Source organism: Triturus cristatus, chromosome 1_2, assembly GCF_964204655.1.
Source record: "Triturus cristatus chromosome 1_2, aTriCri1.1, whole genome shotgun sequence".
Taxonomy (NCBI): Eukaryota; Metazoa; Chordata; class Amphibia; order Caudata; family Salamandridae; genus Triturus; species Triturus cristatus.
In genome coordinates this window covers 553,532,747-553,557,749 of record NC_140580.1, presented here as the reverse complement: position 1 = coordinate 553,557,749, position 25,003 = coordinate 553,532,747, and the positions used below count along the sequence as shown (strand labels likewise).

At 48.0% G+C, this 25,003-nt stretch overlaps 1 protein-coding gene across 2 annotated transcripts in view; it reads right to left on the bottom strand.

Moving 5' to 3' along the window:
* Window positions 1-25,003, bottom strand: part of ARMH3 (armadillo like helical domain containing 3) — a 772,183-nt gene that overhangs the window by 470,212 nt on the left and 276,968 nt on the right. For both annotated transcript variants that reach the window (XM_085606447.1, XM_085606449.1), the window contains one exon: window positions 5,077-5,123. In XM_085606447.1, coding sequence (XP_085462573.1) covers window positions 5,077-5,123 — 47 coding nt within the window. The remainder of the gene's footprint in view (window positions 1-5,076; window positions 5,124-25,003) is intronic.

Below are 25,003 nucleotides of genomic sequence, written 5' to 3'. Positions count from 1 at the left end.
TGAACTGCTGAATACGCGCAAAAACAGGAGAAGTCACAATGCCGGTCTGACACAGGAACAGATGGAAGCTGCACAGGTCAAAACAGTGTTGAGCAGTAATAAGTGACGCGCCCTGGCACCGAAGGGAAGTGGTAGTGAGGCGGACCATACAGCGACTGATCAAGGCTTTGATGATGAACAGTTGGCAGTCGGGGCACCTATGACGGCAGACCAGCTGAGCCAGGCCAGGCCAGTAGCACGAGAACAGGCCCACCGTAAGCGACCCTGAATTAGAGGTGGTCTACGGCGGAGGGAGAATTTGTTGCCCACTTCGGCCTGGAGGACTGGACTCCCTACAGTAAAAGCTCGAGTATGATGGCTGTAGGCCGCACCTCGTCTATGGGCTCATACACTACTGGTTTGTTTATAAGGTTTGGGGTTCATACATGCCATGTGTTTGGGGATTGGATTGTTCTACAATCACAACACTGTAAAGTGGGGTGGTGGGGTTGTTGTGGGTCAATGTTACTTTTATTGTTTCTCAGCTTGTCTTTACACCACGGTATAAGAATGTGCTTCATTCAATCTCTCACTCGGCTCTATGGAATGGGGAGGCTAAAGAATAGGGACAGGCAATGGTACAGCCCATACAGCTGTCAATAATGACATGGAATGTTAATGGGTTGGGCAACAAGGCAAAAAGAGGGCTGGTCCGTAAAGCATTAACTCGATACCAACCTGACATTGTTTACCTGCAGGAGACCCATCTTGAGGATGCACAACATCAAAGTGTGGGAAGGGGGAAGAACAAGTTAATTGGTCATGCGCAGTACACATCCGGATCTAGGGGTATTTTGGTACTTAATCGTTCACATGCTGCGCTCATGGGCTGATACACAAGGGTGCTATATAGCGATTTTGGGTGAATATGACGGAGTACTTCTGCTGCTATTTAACGTTTATACACCTCCTGATTTACCGAGAATCACGCTTCAGCAGGAGGGGGCTGTCCTGGCTATGGCATCACATGAATACACAATAATGGGGAGCTTCAATTTTGTTCTGAACATACACTTGGAGAGGACTAGTAGGAAAGTGGAAGGGGGGACGACAAGGGGCAGACTGGAGGGCTTCGAGCAGGCACTTGGATTGTACGGTGTCTGGAGGGCTCTGCACGGGCAGCAAAGGGGATACTTCTGCTCCCACTGAGTTAATTCCCGGCTAAACAACTGATTTATTGTCTAGCTTCAGTGAGGCAGAGTATATAGCTAGAGGCTTTACTGACCACTCCCCACAGAGAATAAGGTTGAACCTGGGGGTGCGTTAATTCCGGGGTGGATGGAGACGGGGCTCCTCATGAATGAGGAGCCTGTTAGGAGTCTTGAGTAGGCCTATCATCATTACTTTGTTGAAAATGGGGAGTTGGTGCAAAGCTACGTAGTCTTATGGGAGGCATATAAGGCCCCTATTAGAGGGGTCCTCATCACCGGGGAGGTCAAGGATTGGAAGAAATGGCAACAGAGGCTGACTATGCAGGAAGGTGAACTGTTAACACTAGAGAGGGCCTATGTGGCTTCCCAGACCCTGAAGGGAAGAGGGCAGTAGCTAAAAAAATTGACAAGTACCGTTTGGTGGCTATTGATGAGGTTAAGTCAATGTACTTTGCGAAAAATGAACGCTTATATGAGGCCGGCAATAAAGCTGGCAAGCTGCTTACGTGGATAGGGAGCAGGAAAAAAAGACAGCATGTTTATCAGAGAAATGCCCACCTACACTGGGAGGTGGTACAGGATAGTCTAGGTATTGCGGAAGAGCTGGCATTGCAACTTGCTTGCTTTTACGAATCATGGCTGATAGTTCCTGAGCTGGAAATCTTAAACTTCATAGCAGATTGCCCCATGAAAAGACTGGACTCACACCAAATTACCGATTTAGAGGCGAACATATCATACGGGGAGGTGTCTTTGGCTATGAATCAACGGCAAGCAGGGAAGGACCTGGGCCCTAACAGGTTTCTGGTGGAGTTCTTCGGTAAACCTTACAATTGGAAAGACCTCCCTATGTGTTCGGCCTTTGAGGAGGCATTTAGGAAAGGGGAACTCCTGGCGTATATGCGTTCAGCAACAATAATTCTAGTCCCCAAACCTGGAAAGCCTAGAGATAGTTGTAAATCTTAACACCCAATATCATTATTAAATGCAGATCTCAAAATCCTGGGTAATCTTCTAGCTAACAGATTAAGAAAGGCTGTGAAAACACTGGATCAGAATGGGTTTATGCCTGGTCGCTTGACGGCTCTGAAACTCCACAGGCTCCACAATAATCTGGCTTTGGTGTAGTCATCTTCTATGGCCTGTGCTATTGTCTCCCTGGATGTCAATAAGGTCTTTCACTCAGTGGAGTGGCTGTTTCTTTCTGGATTCCTGGAAATGGGTTTTGGCTCCAAATAACATCGATGGGTACGGCTGCTTTATGACAGAACCAGTGCAAGGGTGAAGGTTAATGGATGTCCCTCCCAAGAGTTTCAGTTGTATAGAAGCATGAGACAGGGCTGCCCTTTTTCTCTGATCCTGTTTGCGTTGGCAATAGAGGGTCTGGTAGAATGGATAAGGGTGGATTCGCAGATCGGGGGTTGGCCAGGCAGATCAGTAAGGGAGGAAAGAATCTCTTTCTATGAGGACGAAACTTTGTTATATTTGACCCGTGTGCCTACGACAATTCGGAGGTTCAGGACATCGTTCAGGTCTTCGGAGAGGTCTCTGGGTTGCCTTAAACTGAGACAAATCATTACTGTTTCCAATAGGCAGATGGGATTGGGGCCAGCCACTGGCCCTACCACTTAGAGTGGAAATTATTGCATTTAAATATTCGGGGATTTATATCACCAGGAGCCGGGACCTGTATTATGATGCAAATCTGGCCCTCGTGCTGGAGCACTTTGACCAGGATAAAAGGCACTGGCAGTCATTGATAATATCCATGATGGGGAGGGCAGCAATGTTTAAAATGCCGGCTCTTCCCCATTTCTTCTATATTCTTCGGGGCTCACCATACAGACTCCTGCAAACCTTCTTTGTACGAGTTGATGTGTTGGTGCGCATCCTACTTTAGGCGAGTGGGCAGCCAAGAGCGGCTCTGCGTACCCTCCAATGGTCTAAATATGAAGAGGGGATAGCTTTGCTAAATGCTAAATCTCTGTAAGTACTATGAGGCTGTGCAGGTTTGTGTGGTTAATTAATTGGTATATACCCACTAGGGAGACCCGGAGTTCCAGGTAGATTGCCAGGCACTGGGGAATAGAAGCTATCTACACTGGCTGTATGTGGGTAAACTGAATTCAGCACTATGTCCAATTAGAAAACTGGTGGTTAAAACTTGGAGGAAGTTAACTAAAGAAATTGGATGGGGCACTCGACTGACTCAGAGAATACCACTGTGGGAGGGGTTGAGTGTCCCAAGAGTTGAAGGGCTTTTGAGGTTGGGACAACATTGGCATTTCAACCCTTGCAGAGGTCTGGAACGCGAATGGGTTGGTCCCCGTTGCTTATTTGCAAACGGAATACCAGATGCCTGTCACGCAGTGGCTGAAATACACCCAATTGAGAGACGTTCTTCTGCACAGCATCCCCACTGATGAGGCGACGCATGAGGACTCTCCGTTGGAGATAAGATTGCTGGATGGGTCAGTAAAGGAAAAACTGATTTCCCTAACATATGAGACTTTGATGAGAAACACACAACCTCCATTGTCTGGCCTAAAGGACAGAGGGTGGTGGGATTGTGGGGACCTTGATGAAGACGAGTGGCGTGAGATACTCGTGTTTCCAGTGGATGTGGTCATTCAGGCATCTCTCCGTCTTATTCAACTTAAAAATTTACATAGAGTTTACTACGCATGTACGCTGCTTTACAGACTGGACAAGGTGGCAAACTCCGGTTGTCTAAGGGGGTTTGCCTGGAGGGCACTTTCTATCATATTCTCTGAAGCTGCCCTAAAATTGGGAATTTCTGGCAGGTGGTAAGGGAAACATAGTAAGGTGCAACGGGGATACCCCTAGGTCTTCAGCCTGGATTGGCGCTGCTGGGTGCATTGGGGCAGACGGATCATACATGATACCACAAACTGTTAGTCAACCTAGGATGCATGCTGGTGAGAAGGCATATCACCAGGAAATGGGGCTCTGGGAAAAGTTCCTCAACATCAAGAATGTATGGATGGCATGGACTACTGTGGAATATTGGAAAAGGAAGTCTTTCGATGTAGGGACTGTGACCGGAAATATGAGAAAATCTGGGGTGGCTGGATCTCTTAGTTTGGCTGAAAGGGGCTTTTACAAGGGCGATGCCTGCTGACTGAGGTAGAGTTCATGATGCAGACACCAAAGGAAATTCTGGGCTGGACATGGGTGCAGGATGCTTGTACGAGTATGCAACACTGTGGCGATCTGAACTGGATTATTATTTTTTTTTTTAAAAGGACTGTGTGTGTATATATAACTATAGGGAATAGGAGAAGCATATCCAGGGACACTAGAGCAGCATCTACTACCCGCAAACTTTTGTTACGAGATTCACATATCTGCGAGCAGCACTTTGTGTTGGATTTGCAAATACAGATCCATCTTGGAGAATCCTGAACAAAAATAAAAATCAACAGTGCAACAACACATATTGTAAGTCTGTGCATCTGTGCACAGTTAACACCAGGGATAACTGAGCTAGGACAGATAACAGGTGATTTGTTTTGTCAATATCATTTGAGATGTTAGCAGTGATATGTTCAAGGGCATGAGCACAGTAAGCAGGGGTGTGAGTTTTAGAAAATTTCGATGTTTTTTAGGTTTGGCATTGGAACCATAACACAACAATGTTTTTTCACATAATGCCTATGTATGCGTGGTAATTTGCGATTGGTGGTTATGCGGTTTCCAAGCCTTTGATTTATATCCTGCACATAATTGGCTTAAATGCACAACTGACTTAGGCTCAAAATGACTTGTGAACACACTTGATAATGCAAACAAATTTCATGCCCAAGATAAACAAATTATAGAGCTCAGTAAGATGGCACAGTACAGATAACTACAAAGGACTCACTGAATGGAAATTTTCTCATCTGCATCAGCTATGAACATACTGCCAACCTGTGGTTTCAACAAAAAAAGTGCACTTTTAGAGTCAGCATTTCTTATACCACGTTTTCAAAATTAAATCACATTTGTGCAATGTGTTTTTTTTTTTAACAAATGAATCCGCCACAATTTCTTTATCTAGATTTTGTAAATTAAGGCCAGTGACTGGCTGTGATGCAGTGCCCATCTTGAAGTATTTGTGACATGTAAACAACTTTAATATGAAATGTTATTTTACCCCTTACTCGACAACAAAAAGAGGAAAAATACTACTTACTTGTAATCCTGGCTCTCTATCAATGATAGAATATATAATATGCACCCAACTGCACAATTAAAGGATATTGCAAGTCACCGTGGATTCCAGTGACCATATAATGGAACGAGGGCATAGTCAAAGTGCCTTTATGAAGTTAAAAAACTCAGAAATGTCTTGAAATATCCTTTTATCATGCACAGTTTTATATATATTAATCCTTATAATAAGTGACTACTCCCCATGCACCTGATTTCCTAGGAGTTATTAGCTGTCCCTTGTATGGTGCACCTTCACAAACTTCTGTTTCATTCTTTGGATTCTGCAACTTATAGTTATAAACAATTGTGACTACAAGTCCTACAATGTAAATCACAATAGGCCTAAATGAACCAATCATGCCTTTCGTGTGTAGATGGATTTAGTAGCAGGCTTCCTGGTAGCCAAGATAACATCTGTAACCACATCCGGAAGGCAAAAGCACTCTAACTGGCACAGCAAATCTCCACATCTGGTGACTAGGGTGGTGGTGAAAGGAAGGTGCAGCCGGATAAAAATGTGCTAAAAGATGAGGTGATCATATAAGCTGTGCTCGATCCTCCCACTCTTTTCCGCAGGATTTTTGATAGAAGTAGGATCAGCAGAAATGGATATAGTAGGCCCTGAGATCAGTCAAACTTGAATGCACTGCACATTAACTAGTCAAGGGAAGTAGATGGCACAAAACCCAGAACTATTCCTGTTCGGAGTCGAATCATCAAGCTGGAGAAGATCACTTACATCACTTCAGGGTGCAGCTGCCCACTTGTGATCCTCCAGTGAGAACAAACAGATAATCCATCCTCACATTGAGGGAGCTTCCTATGTGAAGTACTACTGGGATGATTCCCCGTCGCTGCACCCACTTCCACAGACAAATTCCTTCCCAAAATAGGATCTAGGAACACACACCACCCGGTCTGTTGATATATTGGATAGAAGTGGTGTTGCTAGACAGAATGTGCAGGTTGCTCTTTTAGATGAAAGGGAGAATGGCATTCAGGAGAAGACAAACCAACTGCAACTTGGGCATATTTATGTGTATGTGCTGCATCGTGTATAGTCATGTTGTCCAAATGAATCCCTCCAGCCTAGCAAGGATGGGTCTGTGACAATGGTAGCATGAGCCTGTAGGGATGGAGTTTGGAAGTGGGTGGGTAGTGAGCAGGTTAGTGGATCCACCAGTGCAGATACTGATGAAAAATCAGCACATGAGATAAGAGACATCCTTCCTTGATGAGCCAAGATACCAATAGAATTCAAACAGTAATGAGGCCTAACAGGGATAAATAAGACCTTCAGGACTAGGATACAAGCATGAGTCAGACAAATGGGAATCATAGTCTGAATATCCTGGATCCTCGGAGAAGGACAGAAGGCTTTGATAAGGGTCGTGTCAAGCACCACTGCAGTAAAACTCGGCCTCTGTGTCGGAGTGAGGTGAGATTTCTGATGGTAAAGCACTCCCAGATCAAGGAGGAGAATGTTCATTTGCTGTATATGTTCCTGGGCCGTCGCTCAGAGCTCTGCATTCAACAGCCTGTCGTCCAAGTATGGAAATACATGGACTTCCGAACTCCGCAGTGAAGCTGCCACGACCACCAGCACCTTCATAAAAACACATGGTACAGTTGTCAAATAGTGCCTGTTGGCGAGGAGAATCAGAAGATGGAAGCAGGTATCCTGGAGATCCAGCGACACAAATCAGCTTCATGAGCCCAGGCCAAGATGACCTAGCTCATCTTAAACTTGTCCTACTACATAAACTGGTTCAGAAGGCCGAGAGGCTGGATGGGGTTCAGGAACCTGTCCTCCTTGGAGACTGTTTACACCGACGTACCTGCTTAGTGAAGAGCAGTGTTCCGGAGTGGTGCTCCAGTAAGGCAAGAACGGAGGTAGGTCGAGTCGTTACTCCCTGGGCCGTGTCTTGCCCCATCGTCACCTGTGAAGGACCCGGAAGCTCTACCGGATAACCATTGAGCTTCGCTTTTTGACTCGGCTGAGTCAAAGCGCAGTGGCGCTTTTGCTGGTTGGAGTCGTAACTCCCAGCCCGACCAGAGATACAGGGACTGCCAGCTGTAACGCACACCAGGAGGTGTTTGCCGCGTTACAGACTCGGAAGTCCACAGGATCGATCGAGCGGCTGCTCTCGGTTCAGTCTTCTTTGCTTGTGATTGGGGTATCGGTGACGCATCACCAGGAGGTGACTCCGCGTCCCGGTGCAGTCTGAGGAAGAGGTTGAGCGGCTGCTCCCTTCAGGTAAAGACCCCGGCTGGGTGTTTCCCTGACTCCTCGATTCTCCCCAACACTCTTCGTGCCCCTCACAGCCTACCGATTGGCATTGTCGGCCATTTCATTTCTGCCCTCTGTTGGCATACGCCGGGATCGGCGTATATGCAGAGGACGGTTAGGACCATCCGTGCTGTGGGCTGGTAACGTACTTAGCCTGGAGGATTCCAGTGACTATAACCTTTGTTTATTCCTTGTATTATTTGTGCCTTCATTAAAATAACTAAACCTTCACAAGTGGTTGCGTTCTCATTATCGTGTCTGTTCAACGATCCTGAGACGTTCAGGGCGTTACAAAATATCCGACCTTAATAACACTAACTGTCTCCCGGTCGATAACAGACATGGCAACACTTGATGATGTGCTGGCTGCTTTAGCGACCGTGCAAATTGAATTGGCTGCCTCCAGGCAAGAAACAGCCGATGTAAAAGCCAGACTGGATGCTATCCAATTGGACCCGCTCACGCCCAGCACCTCCCTCACGAACCAGACCCCTGCGGTAGTAGTGGAAATGCCGGTAGCCGTCCCCTTGGCAACACCAGAGAGGTACAGTGGGGATCCTAACACAGTGCAGGTATTCCTCACACAAGTGGCGCTACATTTATCGTGCAAACCAAGGGCGTTCCCCACGAGTCAGGCTCGTGTGGCTTTCCTTATATCCTATTTGGCTGGAAACGCGGCACAATGGGCCGTACCTCTGGTGAGCAGGGACGACCCCATCTTATGTGATTGGGGTGCTTTTCGCGAGGAATTCCTGAAGGTCTTCGACAGAAGGGCTGACTCGTACACGGCGGACCGTGAAATGCTTGAGTTGAGACAGGGATCCAACGACCTGGTGCAGTATCTCAACGCGTTCCGAAGGCTGGTTGCGGAAACCAAGTGGCCTGTTGCTAAACAGACGGCGCTCTTCCATCACGGGCTGTGCGATGAGCTCAAGGACGCCGTGGCTCATATTGACCCACAACCCAAGACATGTGAGGGCCTTATCAGCCTGGTATTACGGCTGGAACAAAGGCTAAGGAAACAAGCATTCATCTGGTGCCATGACTCTCCATGCGCAGGTCATTTGGGCTTTGAAAAAACGGTGGCTAGCATGGGACGGCATTTCTGGTGGCCAACCATGAGAGTGGATGTCAGGAGGTGGGGACAGGAGTGTCCTACGTGTGCTACCATGAAGGCCGACCATGGCCGAACCCAAGGGCTCTTACATCCACTTCCGACCCCGGATAGACCATGGGATAGCATATCACTGGACTTCGTGGTGGGCCTACCGGTAGACCAGGGGATGACGGCAATACTGGTGGTGGTGGATTACTTGACGAAAATGGGGCACTTCATCCCCTGCAAGAGAGTCCCTACGGCCGGGGAATTGGCGTCACTACTCCTAAAGAATGTGGTACGACTGCATGGATTACCTGGGGTGATCGTGTCGGACCGGGGGTCGCAGTTTACTGCGCAATTCTGGAAGACTTGGTGCACTGCGCTGCATGTTAAGACCGCCCTGTCCACCAGCTACCACCCTCAAACGGACGGCCAAACCGAGCGCCTGAACCAAACGCTCAAACAGTATCTGTGATGTTTTGTGGACCAGGGCAGGGAAGAATGGGTCGACTTGCTATGGGTTGCAGAGATAGCCTATAACAACGCCAATCACAGCTCCACACAGTCATCTCCGTTCTATAGCAACTATGGCCAACATCCCAGGTTCTTGCCATTTCTACATCCGTTCAGAGAGGACAGGATTCCCGCCACAGCGGACAGGGTGGCACACATAAAAGACACGTTGATGCGCTCAAGGGCTGACCTAATAGAGGCCAAGAGAAGATACAAGGCTGCGGCAGACAGGAAGAGAAGGCCCGGGCCACTGTACCGCACTGGAGACTACGTCTGGATATCCACAAGAAACATGAGGTTTCGAAAGAACAGTGTGTTCCATCCCAAGTACATGGGCCCCTATCGAATTACCAAGTGTATGGGTCCCGTGAACGTGAAGGTGTGCTTGCCCCAGTCATTGCGGATACACCCTGTCTTTCATGTATCATTGCTCAAACCAGCACCCTCCAAGCCGTCTGGGACACCTAGGCCGGTATGCGTGGAGTCGGAGGTGGAGTATGAAGTGTCGGGCATACGGGCGTCCAAATGGCGCAGGGGGAAGCTGTGGTACCTGGTTGCGTGGAAAGGCTATGGCCCGGAGGAGCAGTCATGGGAACCGGCTGAAGGGGTTCATGCTCCGCGCTTGGTCTCCTTGTTCCATCGGCGTTTTCCTGCCAGCGCTGGACCCGTGGGGAGCCGCTAAGAGGGAGGATGTACTGTCAAGAATTCCTGTCATGCGAGGGGAGGAAAACGGTAACCAGCAAAAACGGACTACATCTCCCAGGATGCTTAGCGGTTGAGAGGTTATGTAAACAGGAGAGCTGTTACATAACTCAAGGAAAACACGCCCTTATGTAAACAGGAGAGCTGTTACATAACTCAAGGAAAACACGCCCTTATGTAAACAGGAGAGCTGTTACATAACTCAAGGAAAACACGCCCTTATGTAAACAGGAGAGCTGTTACATAACTCAAGGAAAAACACGCCCTATAAAGGGAGGAACCGGGAGGTACAACGCTGTCGGATATTGTGTTTACACCGACGTACCTGCTTAGTGAAGAGCAGTGTTCCGGAGTGGTGCTCCAGTAAGGCAAGAACGGAGGTAGGTCGAGTCGTTACTCCCTGGGCCGTGTCTTGCCCCATCGTCACCTGTGAAGGACCCGGAAGCTCTACCGGATAACCATTGAGCTTCGCTTTTTGACTCGGCTGAGTCAAAGCGCAGTGGCGCTTTTGCTGGTTGGAGTCGTAACTCCCAGCCCGACCAGAGATACAGGGACTGCCAGCTGTAACGCACACCAGGAGGTGTTTGCCGCGTTACAGACTCGGAAGTCCACAGGATCGATCGAGCGGCTGCTCTCGGTTCAGTCTTCTTTGCTTGTGATTGGGGTATCGGTGACGCATCACCAGGAGGTGACTCCGCGTCCCGGTGCAGTCTGAGGAAGAGGTTGAGCGGCTGCTCCCTTCAGGTAGAGACCCCGGCTGGGTGTTTCCCTGACTCCTCGATTCTCCCCAACACTCTTCGTGCCCCTCACAGCCTACCGATTGGCATTGTCGGCCATTTCATTTCTGCCCTCTGTTGGCATACGCCGGGATCGGCGTATATGCAGAGGACGGTTAGGACCATCCGTGCTGTGGGCTGGTAACGTACTTAGCCTGGAGGATTCCAGTGACTATAACCTTTGTTTATTCCTTGTATTATTTGTGCCTTCATTAAAATAACTAAACCTTCACAAGTGGTTGCGTTCTCATTATCGTGTCTGTTCAACGATCCTGAGACGTTCAGGGCGTTACAGAGACTATTGGCATCATTAAGCCAGAAGCGTTTCAGCTTAAAAGAATTCATCCCAGATGTAGCCCTAATTCCAACACTGCACTCCTTTGGGTCACACATACCACCATAACACATTATTCCAAGGGAGACAGGACCATGCTCCTGAGACACTCGTTATCCGCTGCTGTTTTTCACAGATGGATGGTGGTTGGTGATGGTGGACTAAGGGAGGAAAAGGGAGCCGACCTGCAGGCTGCCATAACTCAACAAGCATTGGCATAGCAAATAGGTCTCTCCTTTGGGTCTTATAAGTGTTTAGGCAGAGCTATTGACTTTGCCAATGTGTTTAAGCTGTGCTGTAGAGAAGTGTGGCTGCTGTGCAGCATGCTGAAAAGTTGTAATAAAAAAGTGCCAGAAGCATTTTTGTTACCTTATATATGACCAAGAAGGCATTATGTCCAACGACCATATTAAAAAAGATCCTCATTTTTCTTTTGTTCTTGTAATGCTTGTTAAAGTTTTTTTTTTGAGGGGGCATAAACAATTGGAGTTTGAAGGTTGTGAACTAGTACCTGTATTATAACACTAGCAGCGGCCAGACGCTAGGGGAGAATCAACAGATGGCAGATTCCGAGAGCAGGCTGAGGTGGTGTTGAGTGATGTTGAGGTGGTAGTGGTGGTGGTGGTGACTGGTGCTGAGACGATGCTGAGGTGATGCTGAATGATACTTAGGTCTTGCTGAGTGATGATGATGTGGTGGTGTACTATTGCAAAGGCGAGGCTGAGTCATACTGATGTGGTGTTGAGTGATGTTGGGGTGGTGCTGAGTGATGTTGTGGTGGTGCTGCTTGATGCTGTGGTGGTGCTGAGTGATATTGTTGTGGCCCTGAGTGATGCTGTGGTGGCTGTGGTGGTGCTGAGTGATATTGTTGTGGCCCTGAGTGATGCTGTGGTGGTGCTGAGTGATATTGTTGTGGCCCTGAGTGATGCTGTGGTGGTGCTGAGTGATGCTGTGGTGGTGCTGAGTGATGCTGTGTTGGCCGTGAGTGATGCTGTGTTGGCCATGAGTGATGCTGTGTTGGCCGTGAGTGATGCTGAGTTGGCCGTGAGTGATGCTGAGTTGGCCGTGAGTGATGCTGAGTTGGCCGTGAGTGATGCTGAGTTGGCCGTGAGTGATGCTGTGTTGGCCGTGAGTGATGCTGTGTTGGCCGTGAGTGATGCTGTGTTGGCCGTGAGTGATGCTGTGTTGGCCGGGAGTGATGCTGTGTTGGCCGAGAGTGATGCTGTGTTGGCCGTGAGTGATGCTGTGTTGGCCGTGAGTGATGCTGTGTTGGCCGTGAGTGATGCTGTGTTGGCCGTGAGTGATGCTGTGGTGTTGCTGAGTGATGCTGTGGTGTTGCTGAGTGATGCTGTGGTGTTGCTGAGTGATGCTGTGGTGTTGCTGAGTGATGCTGTGGTGTTGCTGAGTGATGCTGTGGTGTTGCTGAGTGATGCTGTAGTGTTGCTGAGTGATGCTGTGGTGATGCTGAGTGATGCTGTGGTGGCGCTGAGTCAGTGAGAGAGAGTCAGTGAGAGAGAGTCAGTCAGAGAGAGTGAGTCAGTCAGTGAGAGAGAGAGTGAGTCAGTGAGAGAGAGAGTGCGTCAGTGAGAGAGAGGGAGTCAGTCAGTGAGAGAGAGGGAGTCAGTCAGTGAGAGAGAGTGTGAGGGAGAGTCTGTGAGAGGGAGTCTGTGAGAGGGAGTGAGAGGGAGTCTGTGAGAGGGAGTGAGAGAGTAACAGAGTCTGTGAGAGAGTGTCTGTGAGAGAGTCTGTGAGAGAGTGTCTGAGAGAGTTTCTGAGAGTGTCTGTGAGAGAGTGTCTGTGAGAGAGTGTCTGTGAGAGAGTGTCTGTGAGAGTGTGCGAGAGAGTGTCTGTGAGAGAGTGTCTATGAGAGAGTGTCTGTGAGAGAGTGTCTGTGAGTCAGAGTCTTTGAGAGTCTGTGAGAGTGTGTCTGTGAGAGTGTGTCTGTGAGAGTGTGTCTGTGAGAGAGTGTCTGTGAGAGAGTGTCTGTGAGAGAGAGTCTGTGAGAGAGAGTCTGTGAGAGAGAGTCTGAGAGAGTTTCTGAGAGAGTTTGTGAGAGAGTTTGTGAGAGAGTGTCTGTGAGAGAGTGTCTGTGAGAGAATGTCTGTGAGAGAATGTCTGTGAGAGAATGTCTGTGAGAGAGTGTGTGAGAGAGTGTGTGAGAGAGTATCTGTGAGTCAGAGTCTTTGAGAGTCTGTGAGAGAGTGTCTGTGAGAGAGTGTCTGAGTCTGTGAGAGTGTCTGTGAGAGAGTGTCTGTGAGAGAGTGTCTGTGAGAGAGTGTCTGTGAGAGAGTGTCTGTGAGAGAGTGTCTGTGAGAGAGTGTCTGTGAGTCTGTGAGAGAGAGTCTGTGAGAGCTTGTCTGTGAGAGTGTCTGTGAGAGAGTGTCTGTGAGAGAGTGTCTGTGAGAGAGTGTCTGTGAGAGAGTGTCTGTGAGAGAGTGTCTGTGAGAGAGTGTCTGTGAGTCTGTGAGAGAGTGTCTGTGAGTCTGTGAGAGAGTCTGTGAAAGTCTGAGAGAGTGTCTGTGAGAGAGTGTCTGTGAGAGAGTGTCCGTGAGAGAGTGTCCGTGAGAGAGTGTCTGTGAGAGAGTGTTTGTGAGTCTGAGAGTGTCTGTGACAGTCTGTGAGAGTGTCTGTGAGAGAGTGTGTGAGAGTGTGTGAGAGAGTGTGTGAGAGAGTGTGTGAGAGAGTCTGTGAGAGAGTGTCTGTGAGAGAGTGTCTGTGAGAGAGTGTCTGTGAGAGAGTGTCTGTGAGAGAGTGTCTGTGAGAGAGTGTCTGTGAGAGAGTGTCTGTGAGAGTCTGTGAGACAGTGTCTGTGAGAGTCTGAGAGAGTGTCTGTGAGAGTCTGAGAGAGTGTCTGTGAGTGTGTCTGTGAGAGAGAGTGTCTGTGAGAGTCTGTGAGAGTATCTGTGAGTGTCTGTGAGAGAGTGTCTGTGAGAGCGTCTCTGTGAGAGAGTGTCTGTGAGAGTCTGTGAGAGAGTGAGTGTGTGTGAGAGAGTGTCTGTGAGAGAGTCTGTGAGTGAGAGTCTGTGAGAAAGTGTCTGTGAGAGAGTGTCTGTGAGAGAGTGTGAGAGTGTCTGTGAGAGTCTGTGAGAGAGTGTCTGAGAGTGACTGTGAGAGAGTGTCTGAGAGTGTCTGTGAGAGAGTCTGTCAGAGAGTCTGTGAGAGAGTGTGAGAGAGTGTGTGAGAGTGTCTATGAGTGTCTGTGAGAGAGTGTCTGTGAGAGAGTGTCTGTGAGTGAGAGTCTCTGAGAGAGTGTCTGTGAGAGAGTGTCTGTGAGAGAGTGTCTGTGAGTGTCTGAGAGAGTGTCTGTGAGAGTCTGAGAGAGAGTGTCTGTGAGAGTCTGTGAGACAGTGTCTGTGAGAGTCAGAGAGTGTGAGAGAGTGTCTGTGAGTGGGTCTGTGAGAGAGAGTGTCTGTGAGAGTCTGTGAGATTCTGTGAGAGTATCTGTGAGAGTGTCTGTGAGAGTGTCTGTGAGAGTGTCTGTGAGAGTGTCTGTGAGAGAGTGGGGTAGAAGAGAGGTAGGGATATATAGGCAAATGAAAAGGAAGCTATCAACTTCAGGAATGTGAAAGAAAGCTCTCCTATCTTGAAAGCGGATTACAAGCATCTCCTGAGAAACGCGGCGAAACTTTCAAACCACGGAGTCGTTTGAAAGTTTCGCGCGTTTCTCAGGAGATGTTTGTAACGACGAATAACCGGATTCATTTAATTTAACAGTTGGCTCCACCCAGGATTGCTTAGAAACGCAAATGACAAGGAAGCTATCGACTTAAGGAATGTGAAAGAAAGCTCTCGTATCTTGAAAGTTGATGACCCATGACGAGGGAGGAAAGCCATATGGCGCCTCTGCTCGTAAGCGCACGCCCACGCGCGTAACCGCAAGCTCTAAGCCACAGTGGTAGCATTTTCTGAAGCCCTTACTAAAAGTCTCGCCAGAGCAGCGCATGCACTGGCTCAGGCGAGACCTAAAAACTTACCACACTCACAGTATGAAATACACAGGGCTGGAGGAGAGTCTAGGACACCCTCACCACCAATTCTCAATTACTCAGACAAAACTCTTCAGGGAGACAGAGAAGGGGTGGGGCCTACATATAAGAAAAGTGGAGACTCTAGGAGGAACACCCCCTTAAGATATCCAATCACCACCCAAGGAAGAAAGAGAGGGTGGACTAGAGAGTGGCGCTACCGAATTCAGGAAGACTAGGAAGCACTCTAGAGAGGGGACTTCTGAGACCCTACCTTTATAAAGGCTATTCTTCAGTCTCAGATGAAAGGCTCTGGAACTGGTAAGAGTAGTAAACTTTCTCCTCTTCTTTTCCACAAGTAAGGAGTGATCTTTGAAGGAAGGCAAGAATGGGAGTACAAGGAGAGGAGGGAGTTATTCGGCTGTTATCTAGGGAGAGGATCCTGGACTGACAAGAGGAGTGATGTTTTACCCTTCTTCTCCACAGGCCCATTAATATCTGGAAGATCGTCAAGAGTAAATCCCAAAAGTAAGGAGAAAGGACTCGACAAAAAAGGGGTTTAGCGGCAACAGGAAAGGGGAGTGGATAATCTGCAGGTGCTTTCTAGATTTACTCCTAGATGGGCTGAGATGGTTGTCAATTCATGGACTTCAGTGCCCTAGAATAACCATGGAATATTTGATACGGTTGGCGGAAGTGCCGCATATAGGAGCCCAAGGGTACATGCCATGGCTCTACTGTTCTTGAACTGTTCCAAGGAAGGGTCTACGTTTCCCACAAAAACCCATTTGCCATCGAAGAGCATGGCCATGAGAATAGTCTGGACGTCGCATGAGAATCCAGTGGAACTAATCCAAACATTTTGAGATAGTGTGTCAACTGTACCCACAGTCAAAAACAACAGTGTCTGGAGTCAGTTTCAAGGCCTCTGCATTCTGAACAACTGTTGTGATAGAGGAAATCTCATCTGAAATCAGGCCAAAGAGTGGGTGATTTTCCGTTCTGGTGAAGTATCTAGACCGGTTTCATCTTGCAAGCCCAAATAAATGCCATCATCAGTATTGTAAGGGTGGCACGTCCTCCACAGTCAGAGCATTAGCATGTGAGCAGTAAATTTCCTCTAGGCATGTGAATCTTTGGGTGCTGGGGAGAGTTTCACACAGTGTTTCATCATCAAAATTCACCTTGTCTTCTCTTTTGCTACACAGATATAGATAATATGCTCCCATCAACCCCTTGGCTGGCACCACAGTAGGTTCAGTGGGATACTTCTTTATTAATTTTGAGATCTGAGACAAAAGGAGCTGGAACCATCCGGAGACAATGCCGTCATCAGCAGGTTGTTGAGCAAACCTGGCTCAATGACATAAATATATACAAATTTAAACTCCAACTTTCAGAAAATGCCAAATCACTAGGACACTAATTTCATCCTCATGGAACACATTGCCATCAAAACAAAGACAGCATGGTACCAGCTCTCGACTTAAGCGTGTGGATCAGGTGCGGAATACAAATATATCTACCGGTCAGTTCCATATGACGCAGTACTCTGAAGGTCCTGAATGCATTTCTTCAGGAGTAGGAGAGGATGGAGCGATGCAGAGTATGGGTACCATCTGGACAGGAGCTTTGACTGGGGGAGAATATCTGCAATGTCAGCATTCCGTCCATCATTTGTTTGTTGTAACACTTTTCGCCCTAAGTGGGATGGGTATTCCCAGACGTGGGACCCGTGCTCACTACGCCACTGGAGTCAAGCTATCCTGGCTGATGACGGCTGATAGCCAGAAACCGGTCCTAGGATGCTTGATTCCGGTCCAGGGAAGACATGGCTTGGCAGTTCGGGCTGGACTGTTCCCATTTGGCACAGGGTCAAGACTGATTTGCATATGGCCATGTCTAAACTGGGGTGGCGTAGTGGGCAAAAGAACGATGGATTTAACCCAGATCTCTTGACTGGGGGAGAATGTCTGCATTGTCAGCATTCCGTCCATCATTTGTTTGTTGTAACGCTTTTCGCCCTAAGTGGGATGGGTATTCCCAGACGTGGGACCCGTGCTCACTACGCCACTGGAGTCAAGCTATCCTGGCTGATGACGGCTGATAGCCAGAAACCGGTCCTAGGATGCTTGATTCCGGTCCAGGGAAGACCTGGCTTGGCAGTTCGGGCTGGACTGTTCCCATGAGGCACAGGGTCAAGACTGATTTGCATATGGCCATGTCTAAACTGGGGTGGCGTAGTGGGCAAAAGAACGATGGATTTAACCCAGATCTCTTGACTGGGGGAGAATGTCTGCATTGTCAGCATTCCGTCCATCATTTGTTTGTTGTAACGCTTTTCACCCTAAGTGGGATGGGTATTCCCAGACGTGGGACCCGTGCTCACTACGCCACTGGAGTCAAGCTATCCTGGCTGATGACGGCTGATAGCCAGAAACCGGTCCTAGGATGCTTGATTCCGGTCCAGGGAAGACATGGCTTGGCAGTTCGGGCTGGACTGTTCCCATGAGGCACAGGGTCAAGACTGATTTGCATATGGCCATGTCTAAACTGGGGTGGCGTAGTGGGCAAAAGAACGATGGATTTAACCCAGATCTCTTGACTGGGGGAGAATGTCTGCATTGTCAGCATTCGGTCCATCATTTGTTTGTTGTAACGCTTGACATTCAGAGCCACACTTTATGTTAAACACCTGTGTAACACCAAGTGGTACTGCTTGACCCATAAAGCTACAGGAATCTCACAAGACTTGTTACCAGCTATAACCTCGAATTAAGCAATATACATTTCAACAATCAAGCTCCTGTGCATGTCCACCCTTGATAAAATACAGCAAACAATTAGTTTCATCCAGCCACCCCCGATGTCCCACTGGGTCTAGTTTATTTCTTGGTGTTCCTCATAGCAGCCCAACCAGAGGGGCATCACAGCCTTGCAGCTCCAGCCCCTTCGCCTTCCCCGTCACCTCCCAAATTTATGAGGGCAGCTGCGGGATTTGTACACCAATTGAGGTTTGACTCCCAATCAGCTATCGTTGTAGGCGACACAACTCCCCAGTCCCGTCTAGCGACTGTTAGTGCGACATAGTGCAATCTGAAGGAGAGATTATGGAGAGGTAACCAAACAGCAATATCAGGACACGATCAGATTTTACCACACAGAGATTTAAAAAGCTCAAGCTGTATGTTTTGAGGAGAAAATTAATGGTGCCACTAATACCATGTGTGAAAGGTTTCGCATTGTGAAAACCCTCCTTGAGCCCGCCTCAAATAGCCCTATTCCAGAAGTCTCTCCTGAATGGTGAAATGACCCGGCAAACCCTTTTCAGAGGAAAATTCAGACTATATATGATAAGTTCCAATTCGTCCCCCAATTTGAGACGGATGGTCCTGAGGTAAATGTGTAGGCCACCAACACAATTAGATCAAATTGTTAGCTTTTCCCTCTCTGACATCTGATAGTCTTGCAGATATTCTGAGCAGAACCAAATATGGCTCCCCTCAAGATCCGGTCCCCCCGCGCATCCTTTACAGAGGAGCAGGGGTGATCCTCCCCATCCTGCTCGAATTGGTAAATCTCCTCTATTGGCTTCCTGTGGCTGAGAGGATTACATTTAAATCACTCTGCATCACCCATAGGGCAATTCAGGATAAAGGGCCTTCAATCTCTCGCTCATTGCTATCTCCCTAAACACCAGGGAAATAGCAGCACTCTACTAATGCCCATTTGGCTAAGGTCCTTGTAATCAAGAGAGAAACATATGGAGGGTGCGCTTTCTCATATAATGCAGCAAAATTGTGGAACAGCCTCCCTTATTCTCTTCGATCAGTTGGAAAATTACTTCCTTTTCACTAAAAACGTGGCCTTTCCAGAATAGGTCTCTGTAAATTTGTCGTAAGTTTCTGTGCTGCACTTTCAGCGCTGTGATGCCTACGGGTAGCTATGCGCTACATAAGTGTTCGTAGAATAGAATAGAATTACAGGAGAATCGCATGTATCTATCCAAGGATTATTCTCTCCAGATGCCCAGCATCACTTGAGCCGGGGTGAGACTCAAGGCGTTCCAATAACCCTTGACAGTGTGTTCCGAACTGTATCTCAGTATCCTCATAGTTTTGGGCAGCCCTACAGGGGGTCTGCAACCCCTAGGGCATCGGTCGTCCTCAACCTTACCCATCGCTAGCAGCCTTGTTCTAATGAAGTATGCCCAGTGTTATATCTTTCATTTTACCAATCAGAACCCTGCCCGTATAGCCAATTCCCATGTTAGCTGAACGCCTCTCCTCAAGAGTAATTCTCAAGCCTCCCTAGGTCCTGTGCCCATCTGTTCCTTAGTGTGGTGAGGGAGGGAAAGCCAATGTTAAGCAGTGTGAAATGTAAATGTAAATGTAGTGCATTTATATAGCGCTCCGCACCCCCCCGAAAGGGTCTCTCAGGCGCTGTGCACATACCGCTGTGGAACCCTTCCTGGCCTTTCCCTGTGAAGTGCCCACTCCTGGGCACCCCCAAAGTGAAGCCAGGCATCCTAGCGCTGTTGGGGCCGTTGTGGAGATTAAGCAAGCTATTGCCCAGAGTTGCCGAGTGTGACCCATGATTAGAATAGGCACCGAGGCGAGAATTATCAGGTCCGGGGAAATTGAGCCCAAGACCCGCCGAGGCGGGAATTGAACCCTGGTCCAGGCCAGACCTCTGCAACAGGGTCTGCTGCTCTAACCATTGAGCCACACTTCTCCACAGATCTGTGGCACAGATCTGTGACACAGTGTGCTTTTGTAGGGGGATATCCATGACTCTCAACACTAACTGTGCTTCCCGCTATTTCACACAGTCTGTCTACATGACTCCTCATGTTTCAGCTGCATGTAGCAGGGAGTTGACTGCACGCCATGTCGTACTATACTTGTAGCTCTGGAAATGGTACCATCTCCCTCTCCCTTCAGACACTGCCAATTATAGTTATGCCTAGGAGGTCCCACGTCCTGTAGCTTTCTATCATTCACAACTCCTTTAATGTCTCTGTATCCCAGAGTGGTGTAAGCTTTCCCACCAGCCCATAGCAACCGTCTCCCTCCTCCAGAGCAACATCAACATCGCTGTCAGTGCAGCAGCAAAATATTCCGACCTTCACCATATAGGCTGCAGGTTGCTGTTTGGTCCATGGCCCTCCTGTCAGCTAGTAGAGAGGGGTCCAGCTGTGCCGCATATGCCCAGTAGTTAACCACCAATAACTGGGACGCCTAGTAATATAGCAGTAATTTTTGAAGAGCCACCCTGCCAACATGGGGCTTCTTAGTCAAGACTGAGAGGGCTATCCTTGGGATCCTTGCCCCACAGCAGTTCCTGTGTCACTGCGTCCACGTCTTGGAAAAATCAATTTGGGAACTCAAATAGGATATTCTGTAAGACAAAGAAATTTAGATAAAGAGATCATTTTATAAAGGGCTTCCCTACCCAGCATAGACAGAGGCAGCATTCGCCAGTGTCTCACATTATTCATTTACTTCTCCAACATCCCCCCCAAGTTGTTGCAGGGGAACCTATCCTGTTCCGTAGTCACAAAAATCCCCAAGTATTTGAAACTTATGGGTTCCCACTTCAAGGCGCAGGCCCAGTCTTTCCCTGGCACCCAGTCTGTTGGGGGTAAGCAGCTGGTCTGCTCCAGTTGCCTTGGACTCATTCATATTTCTTGAACACTACTAGGATTCTTAGAACCCTTGGGACTGAGCTCTAGGGGTTCGGAAGGTAGAGAAGCATTTTGTTCAAGCAGAGCAAGATCCCTTCCCCCCAGTCTGGGCTGCACCTCAATCATCGAAGCAGTGCAATCCCGTGTCCAAATAGCCAGCAGTTCAATTACCACCACAATGAGCAAAAGGGGCAGCGGGCGACCTTGATAGGTACCTCTGACTAATTTAAATACTCATGAGACAGCACAGTTGACCTAGACTGTTGCCAGTGGGTCCCTATATAGTAATTCTATCCATGCCATGAATGACAGGCCAGTACAGCCATCAAGTATGACCACTCCACTTAATTGAATGCCTTTTCAGCGTCCTGGGCCAGGAATATGGCCGGCTCCTGTACTCTGTTTCTGTGTGCCAGACATTTGAACAGTCTTCTCAAATTGTGCCTCATCACTTTGCAGAGCATAAAACCAGATTGGTCTGGTGTGATAAGCATGTCCACCAACTGCACTAGGCGATTCACAAGGATTTTGGCCAGTATGTTCGTTTCGATGTTAATCAAGTAGATTGGATTGTAGAAGACACACTCCTTCTGCGTTTTTCCCTCCTTGTGGATTAGTAGTATGGTTCCTTGCTGCAGATCTCAGGGCAGTTTTCCTTCATCTTTAACTTCGCCAAACATGGTCTTGAGTGGCCCTGTAATTTTAGATTTCACACACTTGTTGTATTCAACAGGAAACACGATTGGGTAGTATGCCAGCCACAGTAGCTCTGTCTACGTTCCCATGTAGTGTGAGACTTACAACTTCTCCCAACTCCAAGATGGCGTCAGGTGCCTCCATGATCCACTCTCCCAGTTTGGCCAGCCCCGCCGCTATAGACCTGGAGGAAAATATATCAGGATGCCACTGCTGGGCTCATTCCTTTCCACTGACCACTAACCGCAGCGCATCATCCGCGGGCCTCTATCCAAGTTTTGTCATTTATCTGGGTGGGACCTAAGGTCTAGGATCCCTGTCACCCGGGACCCTGCGGTGAACCCAGCATGGGCTAGTAGGCAGTAGCAGCCGTGGTTAAGAAACCCATACTTATTTCCCACCAGGTGTGTCTCCTGTAGCAGAACTAGGTCAGGGTCACGTTTATTCAGGCATTTCACCACTATTCCCCTCTGTAATCTACCGACTGCCCAGGCCATTCACATTCCAGTAGAGCAACTTAAGTGTCTGCACTCCTGCAGGGTGGTGCATCATGGGATCTGCCATGTGCAGTGCTTTAGTGTTCTCATCTGCCTCTCCCATGGTGTTAGTGAATGAGTACTATCTTGCGGACCTCAAACACCCCGCCCCCCCCCCAACCTTCCCTCCACACTTCCACACGCTGCAGGTTCAGAGTCACCCGCCTCCCCAATGCCCAAAGTGTCTGTTGTCCTTTCACATCAAACAGTTGATAAGTGAACATTAAGAACAATACATTGTTGGTAACGGTGCGCCAGAAAGAAAATCCAAATCTGGTGTTGGCCACTACTCCAGAAGCCATCAAGGCTGTCCAACCTGCCGTGTCCAGCGTGGTCAGTTTGTGGGGCACCCAGTCTAATGAACTTGGAAGTAAGTGGGGTGACTTTCGTTGGAGAAGGTTCCTCTTAGTCCCCTTCCTGTCCCCCCCATCTGAGACCTCCGTCTGCCCTGCGAGGACAAACCATCTATTGGCCTCTGCCAGCACCACTGCGGACAACCATTCGTCAAGGGACAACTCCATACTGGAGCCCTTGGGTTTCTCAGGAATGCTCACTAGCCGTACATTATGGCAGTGTGATCTTCCTTCGCCATCATTCATTCTCTCTGTCAAGGTGGTCACCTTCATTTCCAGTGTCTGCACATGCCTGGCGAGGGTGGACTCTTTTTTCGATCACCTTACCAACCAACCTTTAGTGGTCATCCATCAGGAGTTTCACATCCTGGGCCACTGTTTCAATTTTCAGCTTCGGGGCAGTTTTATATCAACAAACTCGACCATGCTCTCTACTACCAACCTAACCGCTGAAAATATGATAAATATTAAGAAAGCAAGGAGTTCAATGACTGCAGGCTCAGAAGAGATCCTGATTATTGTATTAAAAACAACATTACTTTTAGGGGGAAAATGTATATACCATCTTTTAAAAGCCTGCTTTCAGTCTTGATGGAATGTATCCTTGTGCCACTTTATAAGAAAGGGACAAGGTCATCACCTCGAAAGTGTTGTCAAATCAAACTATTAGACTTTACGGGGGAGCTCATTGCTAAATGTCTTCGAAAAGTGAGTGTGACAACAGAATATTTTAGGGGGGAAAAAAGTTTTAGCAAAACAAATTCCTCCAGCCTTTCTAACACTGCAGTACCACAGGTTTTAGTAGACAAATATCCTAAAGTTAAGAATCAGCCAATTTACATCGTCTATACAGATTTTGCTACAGTGTTCGAAATGATAGACAGGCTATTTTATGCTTGAATTTGCTAGTCCAATAAGGATACCCAACTGGCATCTTAAAACGTGAAATAGAGTTCTTATTGGTCAGATAAAAGACTCAAAAACAGAATAGATCCTGCGATTAAGTTAAACCAAGGATGCCTTTTTGCTCTGCTTCTTTTCTCATTAAAGCAGCATCATTTTAAAGATATTACAAAATTTCCCTCAACATTGGGCTCTCCTTTCATAAATACATTGATTATGCAAATTATATGATTATCTCTGATTTAACTCAGATAAGTTTACAACGTGGTCTTGATTCGTTATCATTATATTCACAAAAACATATTTTTAAAATAAACCCCTAAAATTATTCTTCCGACAAAGGGTTGGAATTTAAATGGAAACTAAGGAGGGAAGAACTGGAAAAGGTGCTACAACATGTTTACTTCGGTGTGACATTTTCCCAACCCACCACATATTGCTCAACTGAACGTGAAGACAATGGCAGGAGCAGGGGGTCTGCAATCACTATCAATCATTGGGTAAAATACACTTTCTACAAATATATAATGCAAAGATACCTACAACACTTTTATACGGGATCAAATAGAACAATCCCTGACTCCTGAGGCTTGAGCCGGGAGACGGTTTACGGGTAGCGTGCTGCGCGCTCTGCCTTTATGTTTCTTTTTGCTATCAATTTTAATTTTAGTGTTCTTGTGAGAGGGTGATTTTTAATAAAAATATTCTACATTACCGCATCGCTTGCTGTACAGTGACATTCGTGGGGGGCAGTGAGGTCCGTTAGACGGCTGCTGAGGTAATAGGAGCCGGGAAAAAGACAGGCGCCATCTTGGTGGGAGTGAGGGTTGGCGGGACAGTTGTTAGCCCGAGAGACGTCACCCTGCTCGAGTTCCCGCTGACTTTATTAGCTATTCGCCTGAGGAACTGCTGGGGCTGGAAGCCAAATGCTCTGCATCACGCTGGGTGCACCTGGATGACTCTTTTAACTGTAAGTCTTGCTCCTTTCAGCTGCCAAGGGTGGATAGGGTATCATGTCCCTTAGATACTGTGGAGTACAAGTTCTTTAGTTTGAACTGTCGGTCCCTTGTGAAACATCACGCGGAGGTGTTCGACTTGTTGACAGAGGAGGCTCCAGATGCCTTATTTTTAACGGAGACTTGGCTCACGCAGGACTCGGTGGCTGTGCCCTGGTTGGCCCTTCCCCAGGGATATGTGTTGGAAGACAGTTAATAGAGAGGGGGGGGGGCGGGGGGGTGGTATTGCGGTGATTATTGAGGATGCTTATAATTGCAGCCTCATTTAAGAGAACATTACGGAATGCGAAAGTGCAGTATTCAAAATTACGCTGAACCCAAACTTCACCGGTCTTTTAGTTTATCGGCCCCCGGGCCCCGCCCTTAGTTTTAGGGAAGATCTCCTGAGTAAAGCCGCGCTATATGCAGGTAGGGCTGCGAACTTTACTATTTTGGGGGATCTTAACCTTCATTTGGAGATGCATGAGAAAGCTGAGATTTCGAACATTTTGGGCGATTTGGAGGCCTTTCAGTTAGTGCAACCCGTCCTTGAGAGCACGCACGTGGCAGGGCATTTATTGGACCCTATATTCTACAATCTATGCCCTTTACAGGTCTTTCCGCCGGCTCCCCAGGCCTGGACGGATCACTTCTTGGTCTCTTTTGTACTGCGACTGCAGGGGAAAGTTGCTCCCTTACTTTCTGCCCCTGTGCTGAAACGTCCTTGGCATAAACTGGACCTGGGAC